At 43.9% G+C, this 18562-nt stretch overlaps 1 protein-coding gene across 2 annotated transcripts in view; it reads right to left on the reverse strand.

The window, feature by feature from the left end:
• BMS1 (BMS1 ribosome biogenesis factor) overlaps positions 1–18562 on the reverse strand; it is a 166856-nt gene that overhangs the window by 105326 nt on the left and 42968 nt on the right. For both annotated transcript variants that reach the window (XR_013594763.1, XM_078642946.1), the window contains exons 7-11: positions 16621–16742; positions 16150–16346; positions 15212–15351; positions 9715–10460; positions 2953–3054 (exon numbers count right to left, since the gene is read on the reverse strand). Coding sequence is in view for 1 of the 2 variants with exons in the window: in XM_078642946.1 (XP_078499072.1) it covers positions 2953–3054; positions 9715–10460; positions 15212–15351; positions 16150–16346; positions 16621–16742 (1307 nt within the window). In the remaining variant the exon portion in view is untranslated. The remainder of the gene's footprint in view (positions 1–2952; positions 3055–9714; positions 10461–15211; positions 15352–16149; positions 16347–16620; positions 16743–18562) is intronic.

An 18562-nucleotide genomic window follows, 5' to 3' on the forward strand; every position in this document is an offset into this window, starting at 1 on the left:
CTCCTCGACCTATCTGCAGCATTCGACACGGTGTCCCATGCCATTCTATTACATCGCCTGGTTGAGGCTGGCATAGGGGGCATCGTGTTGAAATGGTTCAAAGATTTTCTGCTGCATAGAAAACAGATAACTATGTTAGGACAGTTCCACTCGGAGGAGAAAGAGACTGGCTCCGGGGTGCCTCAGGGCTCAAGTCTGAGCCCTACTCTTTTCAATCTTTATATGGCGCCCCTGATCAATCTCATTGCTTCCTATGATGTGAGTACTATTGCATACGCAGACGACACTCAATTGGTCCTGGTTCTGGATGATGATACAGAAAAAGCCGAACAGGTTTTGAAAGAGTGTCTGACTGCGACTTTCAATTGGATGCATGACAATCACCTCAAATGCAACTCTGCTAAAACAGAGATCCTACCATTTGGGAAAAACAATCTCTTTTCTCCACACACTTGTTGGCCATCTGATGCCGAAGCCCCCCCAAATACCATCAGTGCAACTCGAAATTTGGCCATAAAATTTGATGACCTGCTTGCTTTTAAGCAACAATCTGAAGAAGTAGCTGCCGTCTGTTTCAACATCATAAAAGGCCTACGTAAATTTTTTGATTACCTGCCTTTGTCTGCCCGCCGTACAGTGGCAATTGCTTTAGTAACATCAAGAATTGATTACTGTAATAGCCTGTATGCAGGGGTGGCAAAATCGACCCTGCATAAATTACAGATGGTTCAGAACTCGGCGGCGCGGCTGGTCCTGAGGTGGCCCAGAAAATCATCAGCATCAGCCACTCTAGACATGTTGCACTGGCGGCCCATTCAGAAACGCATACTATTTAAAATCCGTGTGATTACATTTAGATCTTTCCACAAACGCGGTCCAAAATATCTGTCCAACAAATTTCAAAGATACCACCCCACCAGAAAACTCAGGTCAGCCACGGCTAACTTGATGACTGTCCCCAAGTTCAGACTTGCCACCAAGGGTGGAAAATCACTGGCAGTTCTAGGAGCCAAAGCCTGGAACACACTCCCTGCTCACCTTCGCTTAATCACATCAGAACAGATCTTTAAAAAAATCCCTAAAAACATGGATTTACGGATTAGCCGAATCAACTTGCAAATCTCTTGTCTAAACTGCGTATAACATCTCCAACACAGCCAAAAAACCCTGCTAATCCACTAGCAATGAAATCGCAGCGCCCTGATGCTCCTTGGAGTGACAGTGCGCTATATAAAAAACCCCAACATCAACCAACATCAACCAAACGGGCTTACCCACAAACCAGGCATTAAAAAGTCTCAAAATTGAATTTATAAAATGTGTACAGTCAAATAACAATTTTAAGCAGATAATCGTAAAACTACATATATTATCCAACGTGCATAGGAAACAACTGTACTGATTGCTTGGGTATTTCAGCTTTGATCTCCAAACAACAAAATATGTCCAAATGCATTAGTTTTGTTGGATGTAATTTATCAAGGACACTGATCACTGAAAAAAGTGCCCACTACAGAGCACTGCTGGCATCTATTAGTTTTGTGATGTTCATTTGTAACATCTCAATTCAATTGGTCCATAAATTCTATGATGAACATAATTTGTACCATAATCTCAAATAAATCCCATACACAGCTGTATATGCAGATACAAATTTAGATTTACAAAAACAACATTTAAAAGGAGTTCTCCAATCATAAAGACACTTAGCATATTTACAATGTAATATCTATGGTACTTGCAATTTTCTGTGGACATGTGACAATATGTTTAAAGTCCACTTGCTACTTGGGACTCAAGAATGGCCTTGGTCATATACTAATAACTCTTATTGGAATACAAAAGTTAAATCCACAAGCAAGATGGACTGTGTGTCAACATTTCGGTTTCACACAGAGGAAATCCAAGTGACCTTCTTCAAGACTGTAATGTTGGAGTGTCGATGGAGAAGGACCTCAATTGCTATAAATCGGGGTGAACTCCTGCATGTGCAAAGCCACTTGCTGTTTATAGAAATGAAGTCCAAATGTATGAAACACCACTTCCTTTTGAGGCGTTAATGCTTGATCAATTGTAACCTATTGAGGTACAATAATCCTCCTGACAAACAAAACTCTGAGTTTCTTGATGGTCATAGGAAAGTGGATGAGTCACTTATGTGGGAGCTCAAGGGACTGGCAAGCTGCAGTCTTCAAACGCCTACAATCGGGTTCCTTCTCTATCGACACTCAAGCATTACAGTCCTGAAGATTATCTCTTGGATTTCCTCTGTGTAGGACCAAAATGTAGACACACATTCCATCTTGATGAGATATATTATCAAAGGAACAGCAGTTTTGAAAAGAGTCCAAATTTAAATACACATCTAGAGAATACCATCCCATAAGCCAGGCACAGAATAGCAAATATTTACTCGAGTAAGATGTGATGTGTTCTCAGTTGTCCACCTGGTGACTGCTTAATAGTACAGATTGCATTTTGGGCTGGTAATTAATCAGTGGCCAGAGTCTCATTAAGAAGAGTGGGATGTAAAAGCCTTCTTTTGACAAACTAAGAGATTTTAGGAGTATTAAAACAGAATGTTTGTTGCTTTCTTTATATTTAAGAAAGTGCTATTTGATTTATACTTAGTTTCCAAAATTTTACTTCAAACAGAGGAAAGAAAAAGCTGGAGCCAGCCATGATGTAGTGTACACTGTTGCCTCCACAACCCTAGAAAGAGGAAACGCCTTGCAGAGGTTTAATGGATGGCCTAATCTTTTTCATGGAACTACTTATACTCCTTGACAGAAACTAGAGCAAATCTTCCATGACTGAGAAATGTGGCGGAAACTATGGAATGTTGAGAAGAGTTAGCAGAAAGTGGCTTCATTTGGAGGAAGAGACTAAATGGGTGAACAAAAACTGTTAGAAATGCCCCAAGACTGTTGTATAACAAGTTCCCGGTCTCACCTGTTCCATAAATGAGTTTGCGAAGGTTGGGTGTGGACTGCTGCTGGCGCAGAAAGTTTTCAGCTGCCTTCTGCGCTAGGCCCTCTTTCCATTTCAAAGCACCTAAAAGAAGGTTTTGAAGCAAGTTAGTCAAGTGCAGCTAAAGATATTGCTATTGATTCTTAACATGCTACCCCACCACATCATGCAGAATAATGCATGCCTAAGATCATCTAATCTAGTGAGTCTGAAAGAATGCAAGAATGTTTAAAACTACTTTTCTTAACCCTTTGCATGCTGATGACGAGCTCAGCTCGTCATCAGCGTTACCTGCCGTGTGCTGATGACGAGCTGAGCTCGTCATGTAACGCGGCAATTTTTTAAAATGCCGCATACCGCGGGAAAAGCCACCGCACGCATGCGGTTAAATAAAGTATACAAGATTGCTAAAAACATCATTAAAACACTCCTGGTAAACATTTTTACTAAGCCAAGGGCCTTATTACGATGTCGGTCAGAAAGCATTCCGACCGACTCAGTCTCGGAATGTTTTCCAACCTAATCAGATTCAGGGAGTCCGACTGACCTATTACAATGTTTCCAAACACCATTCGGTCAGACTCCCATTAACTTCAATGAGAGCCTGTGTTCTGACCGACAACACAGGCTCTCATTGAAACAAGCATTTACAATGCAATAGGTCTTGCAGCATTAAAGTTTGAGTTATTGGCATTGTGTATGACAATGCGTTGCATAAATCTTTTAGCAAACTTTGAATTGGTGAGCAGTGAAAGTGTGTGCAAGAGTATGCTGTTGCTCACAGCTGTTATTATTCACATAGCTCTGATGATGCACCTCACGCACGGGGCTGACGCACTTATTATTCACACAGCTCTGATGATGCACCTCAGCACGGAGCTGACGCAGTTATTATTCACACAGCTCTGATGATGCACCTCAGCCAAGGGCTCACAGCTGTTATTATTCACACAGCTCTGATTATGCACCTCAGCATGGGGCTAACGCAGTTATTATTCACACAGCTCTGATGATGCACCTCAGCACGGGGCTGCCGCAGTTATTATTCACACAGCTCTGATGATGCACCTCAGCACGGGGCTGCCGGCAGTTATTATTCACACAGCTCTGATGATGCACCTCAGGCAAATAGTGCCTCTAGTACGAACATACGGTCATTTAAGATCTTGGTTTGTTTGTATAGCCTGCATTGTAAAAATTAAAATTTGAATAGCAATCATCACGAAAGCATGTGTTAATATTTTACAATCTGACACTCGTGTAGTAGATTTCGTCGTCAGTGCTTGTGCAGAAAATGTATCAGTCAATGGTCAATACAAAAAGACTGCCTTAATACATCAGGACACAAAAAGAAATATTTGGAAAGAGGAAGACAGTAGTAAAATTCTCAGTCATATTGCGTCCATAGTAGCTACTTAACCGGACAGTCACTGGAGCCCAGGAAACCAAGCTATCACTGCCCCACGCAACCAAGACACTCTCTCTGGATCATTAGCAGCACTCACCCACAACAGGATCAGCAGGCAGCCCAGTATAAGCCTCTGGAGGCGCAACACTCCCTCCATTGCTACAGCCTCCGCTCCTCAATGGGCTGCGCGGGGCCGACAGGCTGTCTGGGTTAGCTCCTCGAAACTCCACACCAGGTACGTTTCTGCCATCACTGCAGACCAAAGTGTGCTGTCTGCCGCTTCCGGCAGGAGGCCTAGCATGTGACGTCACCTAAACCCCATCTAACCTCCCGCCCTTTCCAATGACCGTTGCAGGCGTCAAAACGAAATAAGGAGTACGTGGACGAACTCGTGTCCAATTTCTTATACACAAAAAACCGAAACCGCCATATTAAAAAGACGAGCGGTGCACGTCCCCAAGGCCCTGTTTAATGCCCAGCAATGCTCCTCGCCCTGCCCCCTGCTTCAGCTGCCCCCTCCCTCCTCGCCCCTTTCCCTCCAGTTGAATATTTTACTCTCGGTCCCTGGGTTTCTCCTGAAGCCACCTCCCTGACGCGCCCCCTCTCTGCTGTGGTACAAAAGGGGGTGGTGATGGACGGAGCATCAGAACCAATCAAACACTCACTCCCAGTCAAAAGATCTGGGTTTGATCCATCACCGTTCTTTAGCCCACTCTGCCACCCCAGTTCAGACATGGCTATATGCAAATCAGTCTGACCCTGTGCCTCATGGGAACAGTCCAGCCCGAATTGCCAAGCCATGCCTTCCCTGGAACGGAAACAAGATTCCGAGGACCGTTTTCTGGCATTCCAGCCGTCTTCAGCCCGGCTTGCTTGAATCCAGTGGCAAAGTGAGCAAGGGACTCACGTCTGAGCATACCCTGCCACACTTATGGTGGCCAAAAGCGGTACAGAAGGGGGTGGTGATGGACGGGGCATCAGAACCAATCAAACACTAACTCCCAGTCAAAAGATCTGGACTCAAGCTATCCAGGCTGATGAAGGCTGATAGCCAGAAACCAGTCCTTGGATGCTTGATTCAGGTCTGGGAAAGACATGGCTTGGTAGTTCGGACTGGACTGTTCCCATGAGGCACAGGGTCAGAGCTGATTTGCATATAGCCAGTGTCTAACCCAGGGTGGTGTGGAGTGCAAAAAAACGATGGATTTAGGCCCAGATCCTTGTACTGGGGTGAATGTATGACATTGTTCTACATTGTCCATCAACTGTGTTTTTTGCAACCCTCTCTGCTGTGTCACTTGTGGGGTGTCCACTAAACTTTAGCATTGTCCGGATATTATTCTCGGCGTACAGCGCGTGGGGCGGGACTTCCATCTTCGGAAGCCCGCGCACGCGCCCACGGAGTGCCTGAGAGCGGGGCTCCCATGCCCGAGGGAGAGCCCCGCGGAGGCTGCAGAAGTCCAGAATGGTGGTAAGTGGGGCTTAGTTGTGTGTGTGTGTGTATGTGTGCGGCGGGGGGGTCTCTGTATGTGTGAAAGCGTGCATGTAGGTGCGCTGGTGTGTGTGTGTGTGCGCGGCGGGGGGTGTCTCTGTGTGTGTGTGTGCGTGCGTGTGTGTGTAGGTGCGCTAGTGTGTGTTTGTGCGGCGGCAGGGGGGGGCTCTGTATGTGTGTGTACCTGTCTGTTTGAACAGCCTGCCGGAATCGGAGCGCGTGTTCACACGCACGACCTGATCCGATTCCGGCAGGCTGCTTGCGCGTGCCAGTCTCTTGTCCAAGTCCGTTTACTCCTTGAAAGCTGACACAATCGCAATAGGCTCGCTTTGCGACCAGGGGCTTCACCCCTGCAATCGCAGCGAGACCTAAAAAGGGGTGATTGCAGAAAACTGTGCCCCCTGCGGACTGCACCCCTTGGTGCCTGCCACACCGTGCATTGGTGGAAAGAGGGGACCCATGGTTACTCTCCGAGGGCCCAGCCGGAGGCCTCTGTGTGAAGGGGGGGCAGCTACAGGCCCCCAAAGTCAGATTCCGACAGCTGATCCTTGTCAGACAGACCGATTTGAAAAGGCTGTCCGAATCAGACATCATAATTGCTTGTTTGGAAAGGCAGTCAATAGGGACGCATGAGTCGGCTGCGACCGATGCTGTGTCTCCGAATGTCGTTCGGACGCGAGTCGGACAGTCCTAACGGTTTCAAACCATCGTAATCGGTCAGTCGGAAACAAGGCTTCCGACACGGATTCGGATGAACCGTATGCTGTTCTGAGCCTTTACGACCAACATCGTAATCAGTTCCCCAAATTGCAACATTCCTACCTTATCTGAAAAAGACTATCATGACAAATTCTGAACAACTATGAATAACTCATCGCAGGTAAAGTTGCCATATTCTGAGACACTGTGAATAACTCATCGCAGGCAAAATAGCTCACGGTAACGCTACCTTGATGGGGGGAATCTACTGATTTAGTCAGTCCTAAAACAAATCTATTCTATTGCTTTAACAAAATCACATCTTCTGTTTTGAAAACTGTCTGCTCTGTTGACTTACTTCACAACTGCAACAGTCTATGAAACTGTTAATATAGTTTCTTCTTCCGGGACTGTGGCCACTCCCTCAGGCTCTTGCGTCCATTTTTTCAACAATACTTATCCTCTCTTGCTTATTATTTTATAACTGTTACCATTTCTGGAAATAGCCCCTTGGGCAGCCTGTTAAGTTTGGCTTTAATAGATCTGTTTGCTATTTCTGACACATATTGCTTCCAGCCCCGAATAGCAGGAAATCCATAGTATCTAATACACAGAAGTGGCTACGTGTTCAACTGCGTTAGATTCAAAAGACAAAATGTTTATTTACAACCTGGCTTGTTACTGTGTTGCTGATGTCACTTGTCACATCAGCTACACGTGGGAGGATCAAGAAAGGGAATTTCAAGAACAGGGTGTTGGAGAGAGAAGTTGGTAGCAGTGGTCACTGCCACCAGTTACAGCCCTAAACTTGTCTTCCTCTGATTCCGATTTCTCCTTCTGCAGATAGGCATATGGGAAGAAGGAGCTGAGAAAGAGTAGAAAAGGAGCTCAGCAGTTTCTTTTATCCCAACATCCCATCATAAAATGTGAAGTCTGGGAGGTGGGATGTCTGGATGATCCCCCTTCATTTAACCTCATGATCCAAACTCCCACCAAAAGTAATCTGGCTGGGTGGGAGGAGGTGGTGAAAGCAGCCAATAAAATCCTATGTATTGCAGACACAAGAAAAGTGGCAGATAGCCTGGCCTTCATAGAGGCTGAGATCAGTAATCACAGCTCCCAACAATTCTCATGGCCAAGTGCAACCTCTTTTTCCCAATGGAGGTTCTGGAATAGGAAAGGCAATCTCTTCCCAGACATTTATGATTGCCTACAGTTTCCAATTTGCACATACTTATCAGCTCTTTGGTTGCACACACTTGCCATATAGGTTCCAGTCTGCCCAACCTCACCAGTTCACACACCTTTACCATGTACTGTGTGCATTCACATGTGCATACCCACAAAGTGCACAAACATCCCTGAGGTCTAGCTGAATGGAAGTGGGCAGATGCTGAATAGCCCTTTCAATCTTGCATCGACCTGGGAGGATCCACGTGAGGGACAGTAGTAGGAGGAGCCAGCAACATTATTTACTGCTGCAGTCCATTTTCTTTTCTTTATGTCAGCTCACTCAGATGTCTTGTTAGGGTGGAATGGGATGCCGGAGGAATGGCAAATGGTATCGAACACCCTTTCCATCCTCCCTTGAAGCCCAGCAAGAATTCTGAATATCTTAAAGACACTGGAAGTTAAATGATTTGGAGTATCCCAGTTTATTTTTCTTCTGTTTCTTCCTTTTAATAATCAGTTTTACGGCTAGGGTGGTTGGTTATGCAGAATGGGGAAATAAATATGGCCATAGGGACCTTCCTTTCCAATCTTCCCTACCACTAAGTCTTCCCCCAAGCATCATGTACAACATCAGAGAGTGGGAGTAACTGAAGGTAGAGCTTACTGTTCTTCCACCATTTCCCTAACTCTGCTCCCCAACAAATCTTAAATGGAGGCCAAACAGGTCAACATTTCATTTTCATTTCCCTTCTCCCTTCATCTGTCTTCTGATTGTTTTGCTGTATATTATTCATTGATAAACTAAACACTGTTTTCCGGGGCGACCGCTCAAACCCAAAAGCATTTCTAATAAAATGTTTCCTTTCGGTAAGCGGTTTAGTGGGTGACTGAAACCAAGACACAATATGTTTGGCAGGGGGTGTGTGTGGTCATATCGACATACATGGATATCTTCGTGGCATCCAAGAGTTTGTTTTGTTACATAGGTAGACATCATAAGGGCAGAGACTAGATTAAAAAAGAGAGACTTAACAGTCAAGCAGGGGAATTCAATTTCTGCGAAATCACAGGAGAGCGGATACAATTCAAAATCCATGTAACTTTATTTGAAAGTTCAGCTCTGTAGGGTTCTCAGTCGCTACCATTTCGCAATACCATTCAAGTTTCCATACATGTCGGGAGATTTCATTTGAAGTAGTACTGATATTAGGACGATTTAGACTAAATAGTAGGAATGTTTGCTACCAGTCAAGAAAGATCAGATACGAGGATTGAGTTGTCACAAAACGCAAATTAGTATTAAACACAAATCACTTTAAATGTGCAAATGATGATGAAAAGCAATCAGCCTAAAAACAAAAGAAAACATCTAGGGCTCAGCCAAAGAGAAATGGGGGTGATTTTCTGTATCAAGCTGAACTTGTGTGTGATGAATTTCAATCCTTCGAAGAGGGTGGGGACACCTCATGAGCAGGCCAGGTTGTATGCCACAGGGGCCTTAGAAAGAGAGCGCTGACCAATCTAAGGGTACCTCACCCCAACTCTGGGAAGGCACACATGGCTTAGATGTGATGCTTAAGGCTGGAAGCGCATGCTTGGGCTGAGATGCACACTATATATGGTTTTGTTCAGCACTATTTTTTGAAGTGGCTTCTTCTTAAGCTTATTTGAGGCTTTTCATTCAAACGAAATGTATGCGCATATAAACAAAGTAGGTTTTTCACTTTAAAATAACATTGATTTGGTATGAAGAAAGGAAATGTTTATGCCAAATGCTCTAAAATTGTTGTTTCTATCTTCAAAATGTAGAAGGTGACATTCAAAATAGATTTTGGACCATTAAAACAAAGAGAAAATATTACCTTTTGCAACTCTTGTACAAATCACTTTAAAACATAAAAAAGCAAAATGTACCACATAAAATAAGGCTTGTTGCAATTAATGAGCGAAAACAAACACAAGTGAGACCCACCTGCTGTTTCTGCAGCTGAATGTACATCCTCCACACAGTCTTCGTCTTTGAGCATATCTTCCAACTCCTCTTTTTCAATTTTAGTCTTTGTTTTCAGCTTCTGTGGGTGATGTGCTCTTCTATCATCAAGATCTTCCATTTCTGAGTCAGAACTCGATTCGTCTTCCTCTTCTGAGGATCCTTCATCAGATTCCACTTCTGATGAGGGATCTTCACCTGTGCAGTTCCCAGAGTCAGCAGTAGTTGTTACTTTACTTGGCAGTTTCCCCTCTGCCCTCTTCCTAGTCCCTTTAAACTTCTTAACTTCCACTTCAACTGCTCTATCATCAGAAGCTAATATTTTCTGTCCATCATAGCCACTTCCTTGCTCCAGTTCACTTTCTTCTTCTTCATCCTCTTTGCCATCACTGTCAGAGTGCCCTCCTTCGCTCTCCTCTTCCGTCTCTTCCCCTTCCTCCTCCAGACTGTCATCACTGTCTGCAAATGCAGGCAATTCCATTTTGCCATCATCCTTCGTTTCCTCAAGTTTTAGGCGTTTAGGAGTCTGGATGTCTGGTTTCAGTTCGTGGTCTTCATTATCAGTTTCCTCTTCTTCCACTTCATCATCACTTTCAGAGCCAGACTCTGAATCATCGTCCTCCCCATCAGAATCTTCCTCATCAGACTCTTCTCCATCAAAGATCGCTTTCCGACGAACCTGACCCGTCTTGGCATCTACTATTCTCTTCTCCTTAGGCATTACCACCCTGAGACAGAAAAGAAGAAAAACAATTGTGTCTGGTGTCTTTGCAACATTTAATACCATATCTCAGTATGCATAAGAGAGTGTGTCAGTACCTAGTAAGTCCAAGAGGACTTCCTCTATGCCATATTTTCAGAATAGCTACAAAAAGTAGACTCACAAAATGCCTAGAAATGGAAATCATTTATGCAGTCAGTGATTAACTGACAGAAACAGCAATCATACTGCCCTAGAGAGCCTACACTAGACTCCTAGCTCTACGCACACTATTTTTTGTCCTGAAGGTAAGTACACCTACATAAAAACATGCTTTAATAGTGCCTAAAAAAAAGAATGAAACCAGAATATTGCAGGGACAAAAGACCCAGCAGGACTGTAAGGAAAGATCTGTGGCTCAGCTGCTGAGACTACTGATGGAGCAAGGATTCACATATTCCGAAACTTGCTTGTATTCAGCCGTCTCTAAATAACTTATAAAATATTAATCAACATGTTTTGTTTACTAATATTTACATTTCACGACATTTCTAGTATCTAGGGGAAGCTTTTCAATGTGCTTTTACTAACAGTAACTCTAATGCATTAAAATGGCTGCCGAAAACGTGGGAACCCTTCTACGCATGCGACTGCCACACTCACGTGGTGTGACGTACCTCTCTGCTTGGTGGGAAAACTTTACTTCTGCGCACTAATGCCAGAAATGGCTCCTTTAAATTTCACATGCTAATGCTTATGCTGCAGCTTGTTCTGCTTAATCATTAATGCACAATTTAAAATAAAGTAATGGGAATAGAGTAGAGATAAATGGTATACAGTGCATTCATTTATTTCTGTATTCTAATATATTTCTTTTTGACTTTGCTACTAGCTCGTACTTTGGGCCTCACCACAGACACATCTTCCATCTTGGATGAATTTGCACATGCGCACCCTGACACTGAATTTGCTGAAGCACTGGCATTGAACCTCTGCCAGCCCACTTCTTACCCACAATGTTCCTGGGAACCTGCTCATCTGACCTCTAGAAAGGAAGCTACCAAATACAATGTATTCAAAATGTTTACCAATATTGTTGGGCGGAATAAAATCATGGGAAAAGTAAATTGTGGGTGGGGATTTCAATCAATATGATTTGAATTGAAATGATATCATCTTAGCATGGTGTGATGACCTCTCCTCGTCTGTTCAACCAATCACTGAAGGGGAACACATAGATTTGCAACATTTAGGGGTGGTACATTGCCCTCGAAATGGTATAACTAAGGTAGGCATAGATAGAGAAATATTCCGACTTGTCCGAATAGCTGACCTGTCACTGACCCAACTCACTAACTAGGCGATCGAGAGTAGAGGTGCTGGCGGAGCACTCTGTCAGAAGAATCGATTACCCATTTGGGGAATTAATTGGCTTTTCTAGAGAGAGGGGTTGGACGCTGGTGTTGCACTTAGCTGAGGTCACCTGTCTTGATCTGCACCTGTCTTTTCCCGTGGGTACCGATTAGTCGGGAGCCTCGTCCTGGTCCGTATTTTGCCCCAGCCCGTGGCCAGGATTGGTTATTGCAACATTCAAGATAAATAAAATCAATGTGAGATGTCCTTGTGCTATTTCCCTTTCTCACCCTTCCCAGGTACCAATGACTAAAGGCGATACGGTGGTTTCTTACAAACTTTTTGTTCTGCTGGTTATATTTTTTGCTTGTAAAATTTATGGTCACGAGATTGTGGCCCTTTTCCATTTGACTCAGAAAATCTATCATAGATAAAGGTTTTAAAACTTTCCCTAAGTCTGTGGTTATTATAAGAAATGTAAATGTGTTTAAATACTATCTGTTTATGCTAACTCTCTGATCCACAGGACTTATAGTAAGGTGACAAGGATTGGTAAGTCATTGTCTACAGGTATAAGTCCTAAATCGGACCTCTGGACAAACTGATAGAGTGAATAAATTATTAAGTTGGTTAGGCAGGACTACTAGTTCAATGTATGAATGTTGTATGGGCCCCAGGTGAGTATGGTAAAACTGAGCTAGTTGGTCCCTGTGCGCTCTATCACTACTCTATCCGGCTCTGTGTTTTCACCAAAAGAGAACAAACTGTTACTGCCAAGTGTGCGCCCAAAGAAAATCCATGCCACCCTCCACCCAATTACCACTCAATGGTGGTTACTTCCTACTCATAGTAGGATATGGAGAGAATGGAATGTATGTGGCAGGTGATTTGAGTTAAGCAGAACAGTCTTTTCTCTCAGTATAGAAGCCCTACCAAAATCCCCCATGATATATCGCTTCTGTCCTTACTCACCTTCCACCCGCCCAGTTTCTGGTATGCTGTGTGTAATATAGTATATGTCTCAATGGGTTAAGAGACTGTGTGTAGGTTCTGTGGTGTCCAATGAATCAACTCTGATTGAATACCACAACTGTATTCTCCTTGCAGGTTTAATCAGTCTTTCTTTGTGAGCCTGAACATTTTTGTGCTGCTTTGCTTAGATCGCTGACTGAGAACTTGGGAATAGCTTGTGGGCTGGTGGGGGGAATTATATAAATCTACTGTCTTCTCCATGCCCAACAACACAATGAAGGCCACCCCTCCAATCATCCCTAATCGGTGCTAGGTGTCTCTAGAAAGCAGATACCTTGGCCGAGAAAGTGTTGGCACAACCCATACTTTAATAGCCCTTAGGCAACAATACCATTCTTCTCGTCTACAAATGCTCGGTAATAAAATAATGTTGAGATGAATAGATTAATTCGGACCTAGTTGAATTTTGAATAGAGCTTGACTGGCCCTGGTCTCACTTGAGTATAGCTAAAGAAACGTTAGGGGTTTGATTTATATCTTGACGGTATGTATACTACGCTGCAACTACTACAGACTATACATACCAAGATAAAGGTCCGCTGCCTGATTTAGATGTACCATAGGTTTAATCATGGCAGAGACTACTTACTCCTTTCTCCACCATGATTAAACGTCCCCAACGTCACTGAAGTGTAAGAGATGTCGGAGACAGACCACTGACTTGGATGTGTGGAATTAGAGGCCATTTTTCACTGGCGGTAAGAGGCAGTACAAACTGCTAAATGCTCCCCTTACCATAGGATAGAACTCCCATGGTGAGGGGAGCATTTTCATTTTCAAAATCTTTTGGATTTTTGTTTTGAAAATAAAAAAGAAACCTGCTTGGTGCACAGGTTTATCGTGTTAACAGCTATACACCAAACTTAAAAAAGCATTGACAGGAACCACTGTGATGGTGGTTCCTGCCAATGCTTTTAGAATTGGCCGCCTAGTTGGCGGCCATTTCTCAATTTTGCCGGTACCACCTTCATCAGGGTGGCAGAGTAATTTACTCAGTTTCCCTAAAGGAGAAATGGGCCATCCGCCAACATCTACATTAGGCCTCAAGTATGCCCAGCTGCCAACCACAAGTGGTACTTCGACTCTTCTTCAGAAGGGCACTTGTGCACCACTGCAAAGAAGTCAACAAGGGAAAACACTCTAATTCCTAGTGTTTGGAGAGGAGAAGATCTTTAACAGGAAGACAAAGTACAAGTTACAGCGGAATAAAGTAACTAGAGAAAGGGAGCACTGTAGGAGCAACAGGTTATCTGGGAACACAGCACTCCTAACTAACTCATGAAGTGATAGTGTTCAGGGAGTTGAGCACCTGCTAAGTGTGGTGAGTGTGCCTGCACACTGACCCACCCAGTACCAACCTTCCCTACGAGAAGCCTGAACCTGGCCATTTCCAGTCCTAGATGGACTTTTTTTTTCTTTATTTGCCCGAGGCACAGAGTAGCGTAGTGTTCGCTGAGGTCGGTCAGACTTGTCTCAAAACCATTTTAGTAGACTTTGGTTTCTCCAGAGCCACAAAAACTAAACAGCTTGACAGTACAGGTTGGCACCAGCTTGTACAAATGAGATATTGCACTAGTTTATGGCAGACGTTCTAGCAGTGCTTCTTTCTGCATTCATGAAAGCCATGTAAACCACAGCAATCGTAAAGCGCAAATATGAAAAAGTATGCCCCATATGCATTGGGTAAATTACCTAGTGCATCAAGGAAATCGGTCTTTTGTTTTTGACCCAAAAATGTTTAGTGGGTTTGCTCCTGATAATGAAAACCATGCGAGGCTGCATTATGTTTCTCCCAAAGTGGTCCAACAAGAATACTTTCAGTTAAATGCTCTGCCAAGAGAGAATATGACAGGCCTGCGAGGCTCTGATGGTTTGGCAGGCCCCTCAAAAGAATCTAATCAACCTTACTATTCTTTTCAAAGACTTTCCTATGACATCGCGTGGGTGGGTGGGGCTGCTTATCTAACTGGGATAAGTACATGAGTGAAGGGAGAGCACAGAGGCGGGGGTGGGGGGTTGGGAGACCAGAAGCATTAATATGATCCGGAAAAAATGAATAGCAGGGGTAAAGAAACAAATAAAGCACAAAGGTGGCAAGAGAACTGAGGAAAATGATTCTGCACCACATCACTTGAGGAAAGTTGCCATTAAAGTGATAGGCTTTGAAATGAAGCCTAGAGCAATGAGCAACAACCATAGCTCAATGATTGCCAATGTGAAGCAAAAGTGCATGAGAGTACAAAAAGATAAGTAAGGAGGACGCACTATGCCTCGTACGCCACTGAAAACATTAGGAGCCATGGTTATGGATGACAAAAAGGAAGAAAAGAACATCACTGAACAGCTTTGCCTGGGCACCAGAGGCCACCAGCAAACATTATTTAATGAACATACTCTGCATCTTCAACTTCCTCGGATCCCAACGGTTTGGAGTCCATGAAAAGCGAGACTTTGCTTGAAGACATCTTGGAATCTATTGTGGCATGGGTGGCGATGAGGCCTTGAACCAGCTCATGGGAAGGTTTCTTTGCCCGCTGAAATAGTTAAGCAATATTATTTTTTTGTTTAATGAACAAGGTAGAGATACTTTAAGACGCTTTTAAATTTGACACCAACATTCTTTTTGGGCACTTTCAGAACTTTTTTTTAAACTGTACCCATTGTTCATGGGTGCAAAGGGTGCTTGCTAGCCCAGTTTATATTTTCAACTTTTTTGTGCCAATATCTTATTAATATTTATTTTATGTTTTCAAAGTCTAGTTTTACCAAAATCCCACTGTTCTTATATACTAGCATACAATTTGCTAAACTGAACCACTGTGTATAAACTGACAATATATAACCAATAAGCAAATAAACTGCAATTGAAATGCTACAAATACTAGGTTTCAAAGTTATGTGACTGTGTCACTCAGTCCTCTGAAACAAAGCTGGTCTCTGGTGAAATGTGCTTCCCAGATGTTGAAGGAAACTCGTAATGTTTTAACTTGGGAGCATTGAAATAGGTAGTGCATGCCTTGAAGTGTACTATTCCTGGCATACATAAGTTTGCGTGGTTACAGAACAGAGGCTTTCAGTGTGTGTGGAAAACGCGATGCATCGCAAGTGTATTTCTGAGGGTGCCGCAGCTTATTCAAATAACAATTCAATTCAATGCAATCCAGTGACTGCAGAAAAAGTCACATGCAGTGGTCAATGTGGCTAATATCTCTACTAGTGTTAACAGTAATCAGTTATTCACTCATTCTTACATATATAATCCAATTACAGCCTAATTCCACATCAATGCCCCTTGATGAGACACAGTATGCGTAGACAGAATTTCTCCTCACCATTTCTTCTTGCTGCGCATGGTTGGCTCCAAGGTCAATGTATACAGCATCCTTGTCATACACCACTCCACCAACTCCTGATAGCGGGGCATAGATCACCTTCTCCTTTTCTGACAGGGAACGCTTCTTCTGGTGGTCAGGGAGGGGGCAAGGGTCAGGGAGAAAACTGACATCACTGACCGAGAAATCTCCCACTCCTATGGAACAGAAGGAGGACTTATTTCATAAAATCAGACTACTAAAAGGTCCAGAGACAAACATAGTTCAATGGAATTAGGTTAGCAAAGACAAAGCCGGAGACTGAAGGGTGTACGCAGGTTACTATCGAGCTTAAATTACAGTGGTGGTTATTGATGGGGGGGAGGGGGGCACATTTTATGTTGCATTAGCAACATGCCCACAATCCCAAAAAGGCTCTGCTACCCATGGCACGTAAAACCAGTGACAAAGAAGTTCAAAACATTTGCTTACCAGGAATATGGACTTGGGTCTTGTTCTTCAGGTATGCACCCCGGAGGTACCCATACAAAGACACCTTTCGGTCACACTTTCCATTGGATCGTATATCCTCTGGATCGGTTAGATCTTCCATTCTGAGAGAAAAGCAACAAATGAGATGAGCGCTTCAATCACTACATTATTTCCAGAATGGAGACCTCCCACGGAAAAGGTATAACTCAAAACAACCAATGACTGGGTTGAATGCAGCAAGGCACTTAGGCTTAAAGGGGCATCAAAACATTCACAACCATAATTTTCTCAAACGAGGAAATAAATAGGTAATTGCAAGTGTAAACTGCTGTCTAAAACTCAGAGCAAAGGCTGAATTCAGTTCGATGACACATTTATATAATGAATACCAGTGCTTAAAGTGCATCAAGAGTTGAATGGCCATAAAGCATCTCTTTGTTCATCCGCTACATGAGAAACAAGTGTTTGCAATGCAATCGGTCTAGCCTGTGGGAACTTATATGTATTTAGCTATGCAGCACATTAGCCTGGGTGCTGAAACATCTACTGTTCATTAACATGAAGGGAAAGTAAGCACCAAACTGCGTGACACGCCAGGTATGGGAACATATCGAGAGAAATATTGCCTTTCAGCAGGAACTGAATAGTCCAAAGCTCTGTTTTTAATATAATATCAGGGCTTTCGGTGGTCATATCACTGAAAATACAAGATTTGAAAAACAAATTGTCTATGGGTGCTAGTGGAAGACAATTTCTATGGACTGGAATCCAGAGAATGCTTAAGTGATTCTGGTTTAACTGACCTCTATTGTTCATTTTCTATAAAGACAGTTGAACAGACGAAAAAAGTCCCTAAGCGGAAGCAGACAAGTCCTAGGGCTGATCTCCAGAGCCCACAAAGTACATACACATATAAGTATATACTAAAGTATATACAAGAGGTCTTGAATGCTCGACCTAAAAAAGCCTGGTGTCCTCTCATCTTATACTAGGCAAATCTCCAAATTAATAACAACAAAACACATTCACAGCATGAATACACAGCTAGACCACTGGCATTGTCAATGCTTGTCCTCTGATGTGATCCAACACTGTTCCTTTTTGCTGAATAATGCTGAAGGAAAGCAGCTGTTACACCGTGAGGAGCTGGCAGTGTAAAGCCCAGGCCTGTGCACTATGGACTGTAACCTCCTCTGTGAATCCCACCTACTGCTTTCAGAGCCAACCAAGCAGTCCACACAGAGCTGAAACGGATTCTGGCTCCTTCCCCTCTGCCCCAGGTTCTTTAACCTGGAACCCAGATTAACAAGCATTTACAATGCAATAGGTCTCGGGATAATTAAGTTTGAGCTATTGGCATAGCTAAATATTGCAACACCAACTGTGCCTGGTGGAAGCCTGCACTGACGACTGGTGGTGTGTGTGCCTGGTGAAAGCGTGCACTGACGGCTGGTGGTGTGTGTGTGCCTGGTGAAAGCGTGCACTGACGGCTGGTGGTGTGTGTGTGTGTGTGCCTGGTGAAAGCGTGCACTGACGGCTGGTGGTGTGTGTGCCTGGTGAAAACGTGCACTAACGGCTGGTGGTGTGTGTGTGCCTGGTGAAAGCGTGCACTGACGTCTGGTGGTGTGTGCCTTGTGGAAGCGTGCACTGACGTCTGGTGGTATTTGCGCACAGTGATAGCGTGCACTGGCAACTGGTGGTGTGCATGTCTGGTGAAAGCGTGCACTGACGGCTGGAGGAGTGTGCCTGCTGAAAACGTGCACAGCCGACAGCACCCCTCAACCCCCAACGCCTACATCACCACTCAACCCGCAACGCCTACATCACCACTCAACCCGCAACGCCTATATCACCACTCAATCCCCACCGCGTACAGCACCACTCAACCCGCAACTCCTACATCACCACTCAACCCGCAAACCCTACAGCACCACTCAACCCG

Source organism: Lissotriton helveticus, chromosome 5_1 (genome assembly GCF_964261635.1).
Source record: "Lissotriton helveticus chromosome 5_1, aLisHel1.1, whole genome shotgun sequence".
Lineage (NCBI taxonomy): Eukaryota > Metazoa > Chordata > Amphibia > Caudata > Salamandridae > Lissotriton > Lissotriton helveticus.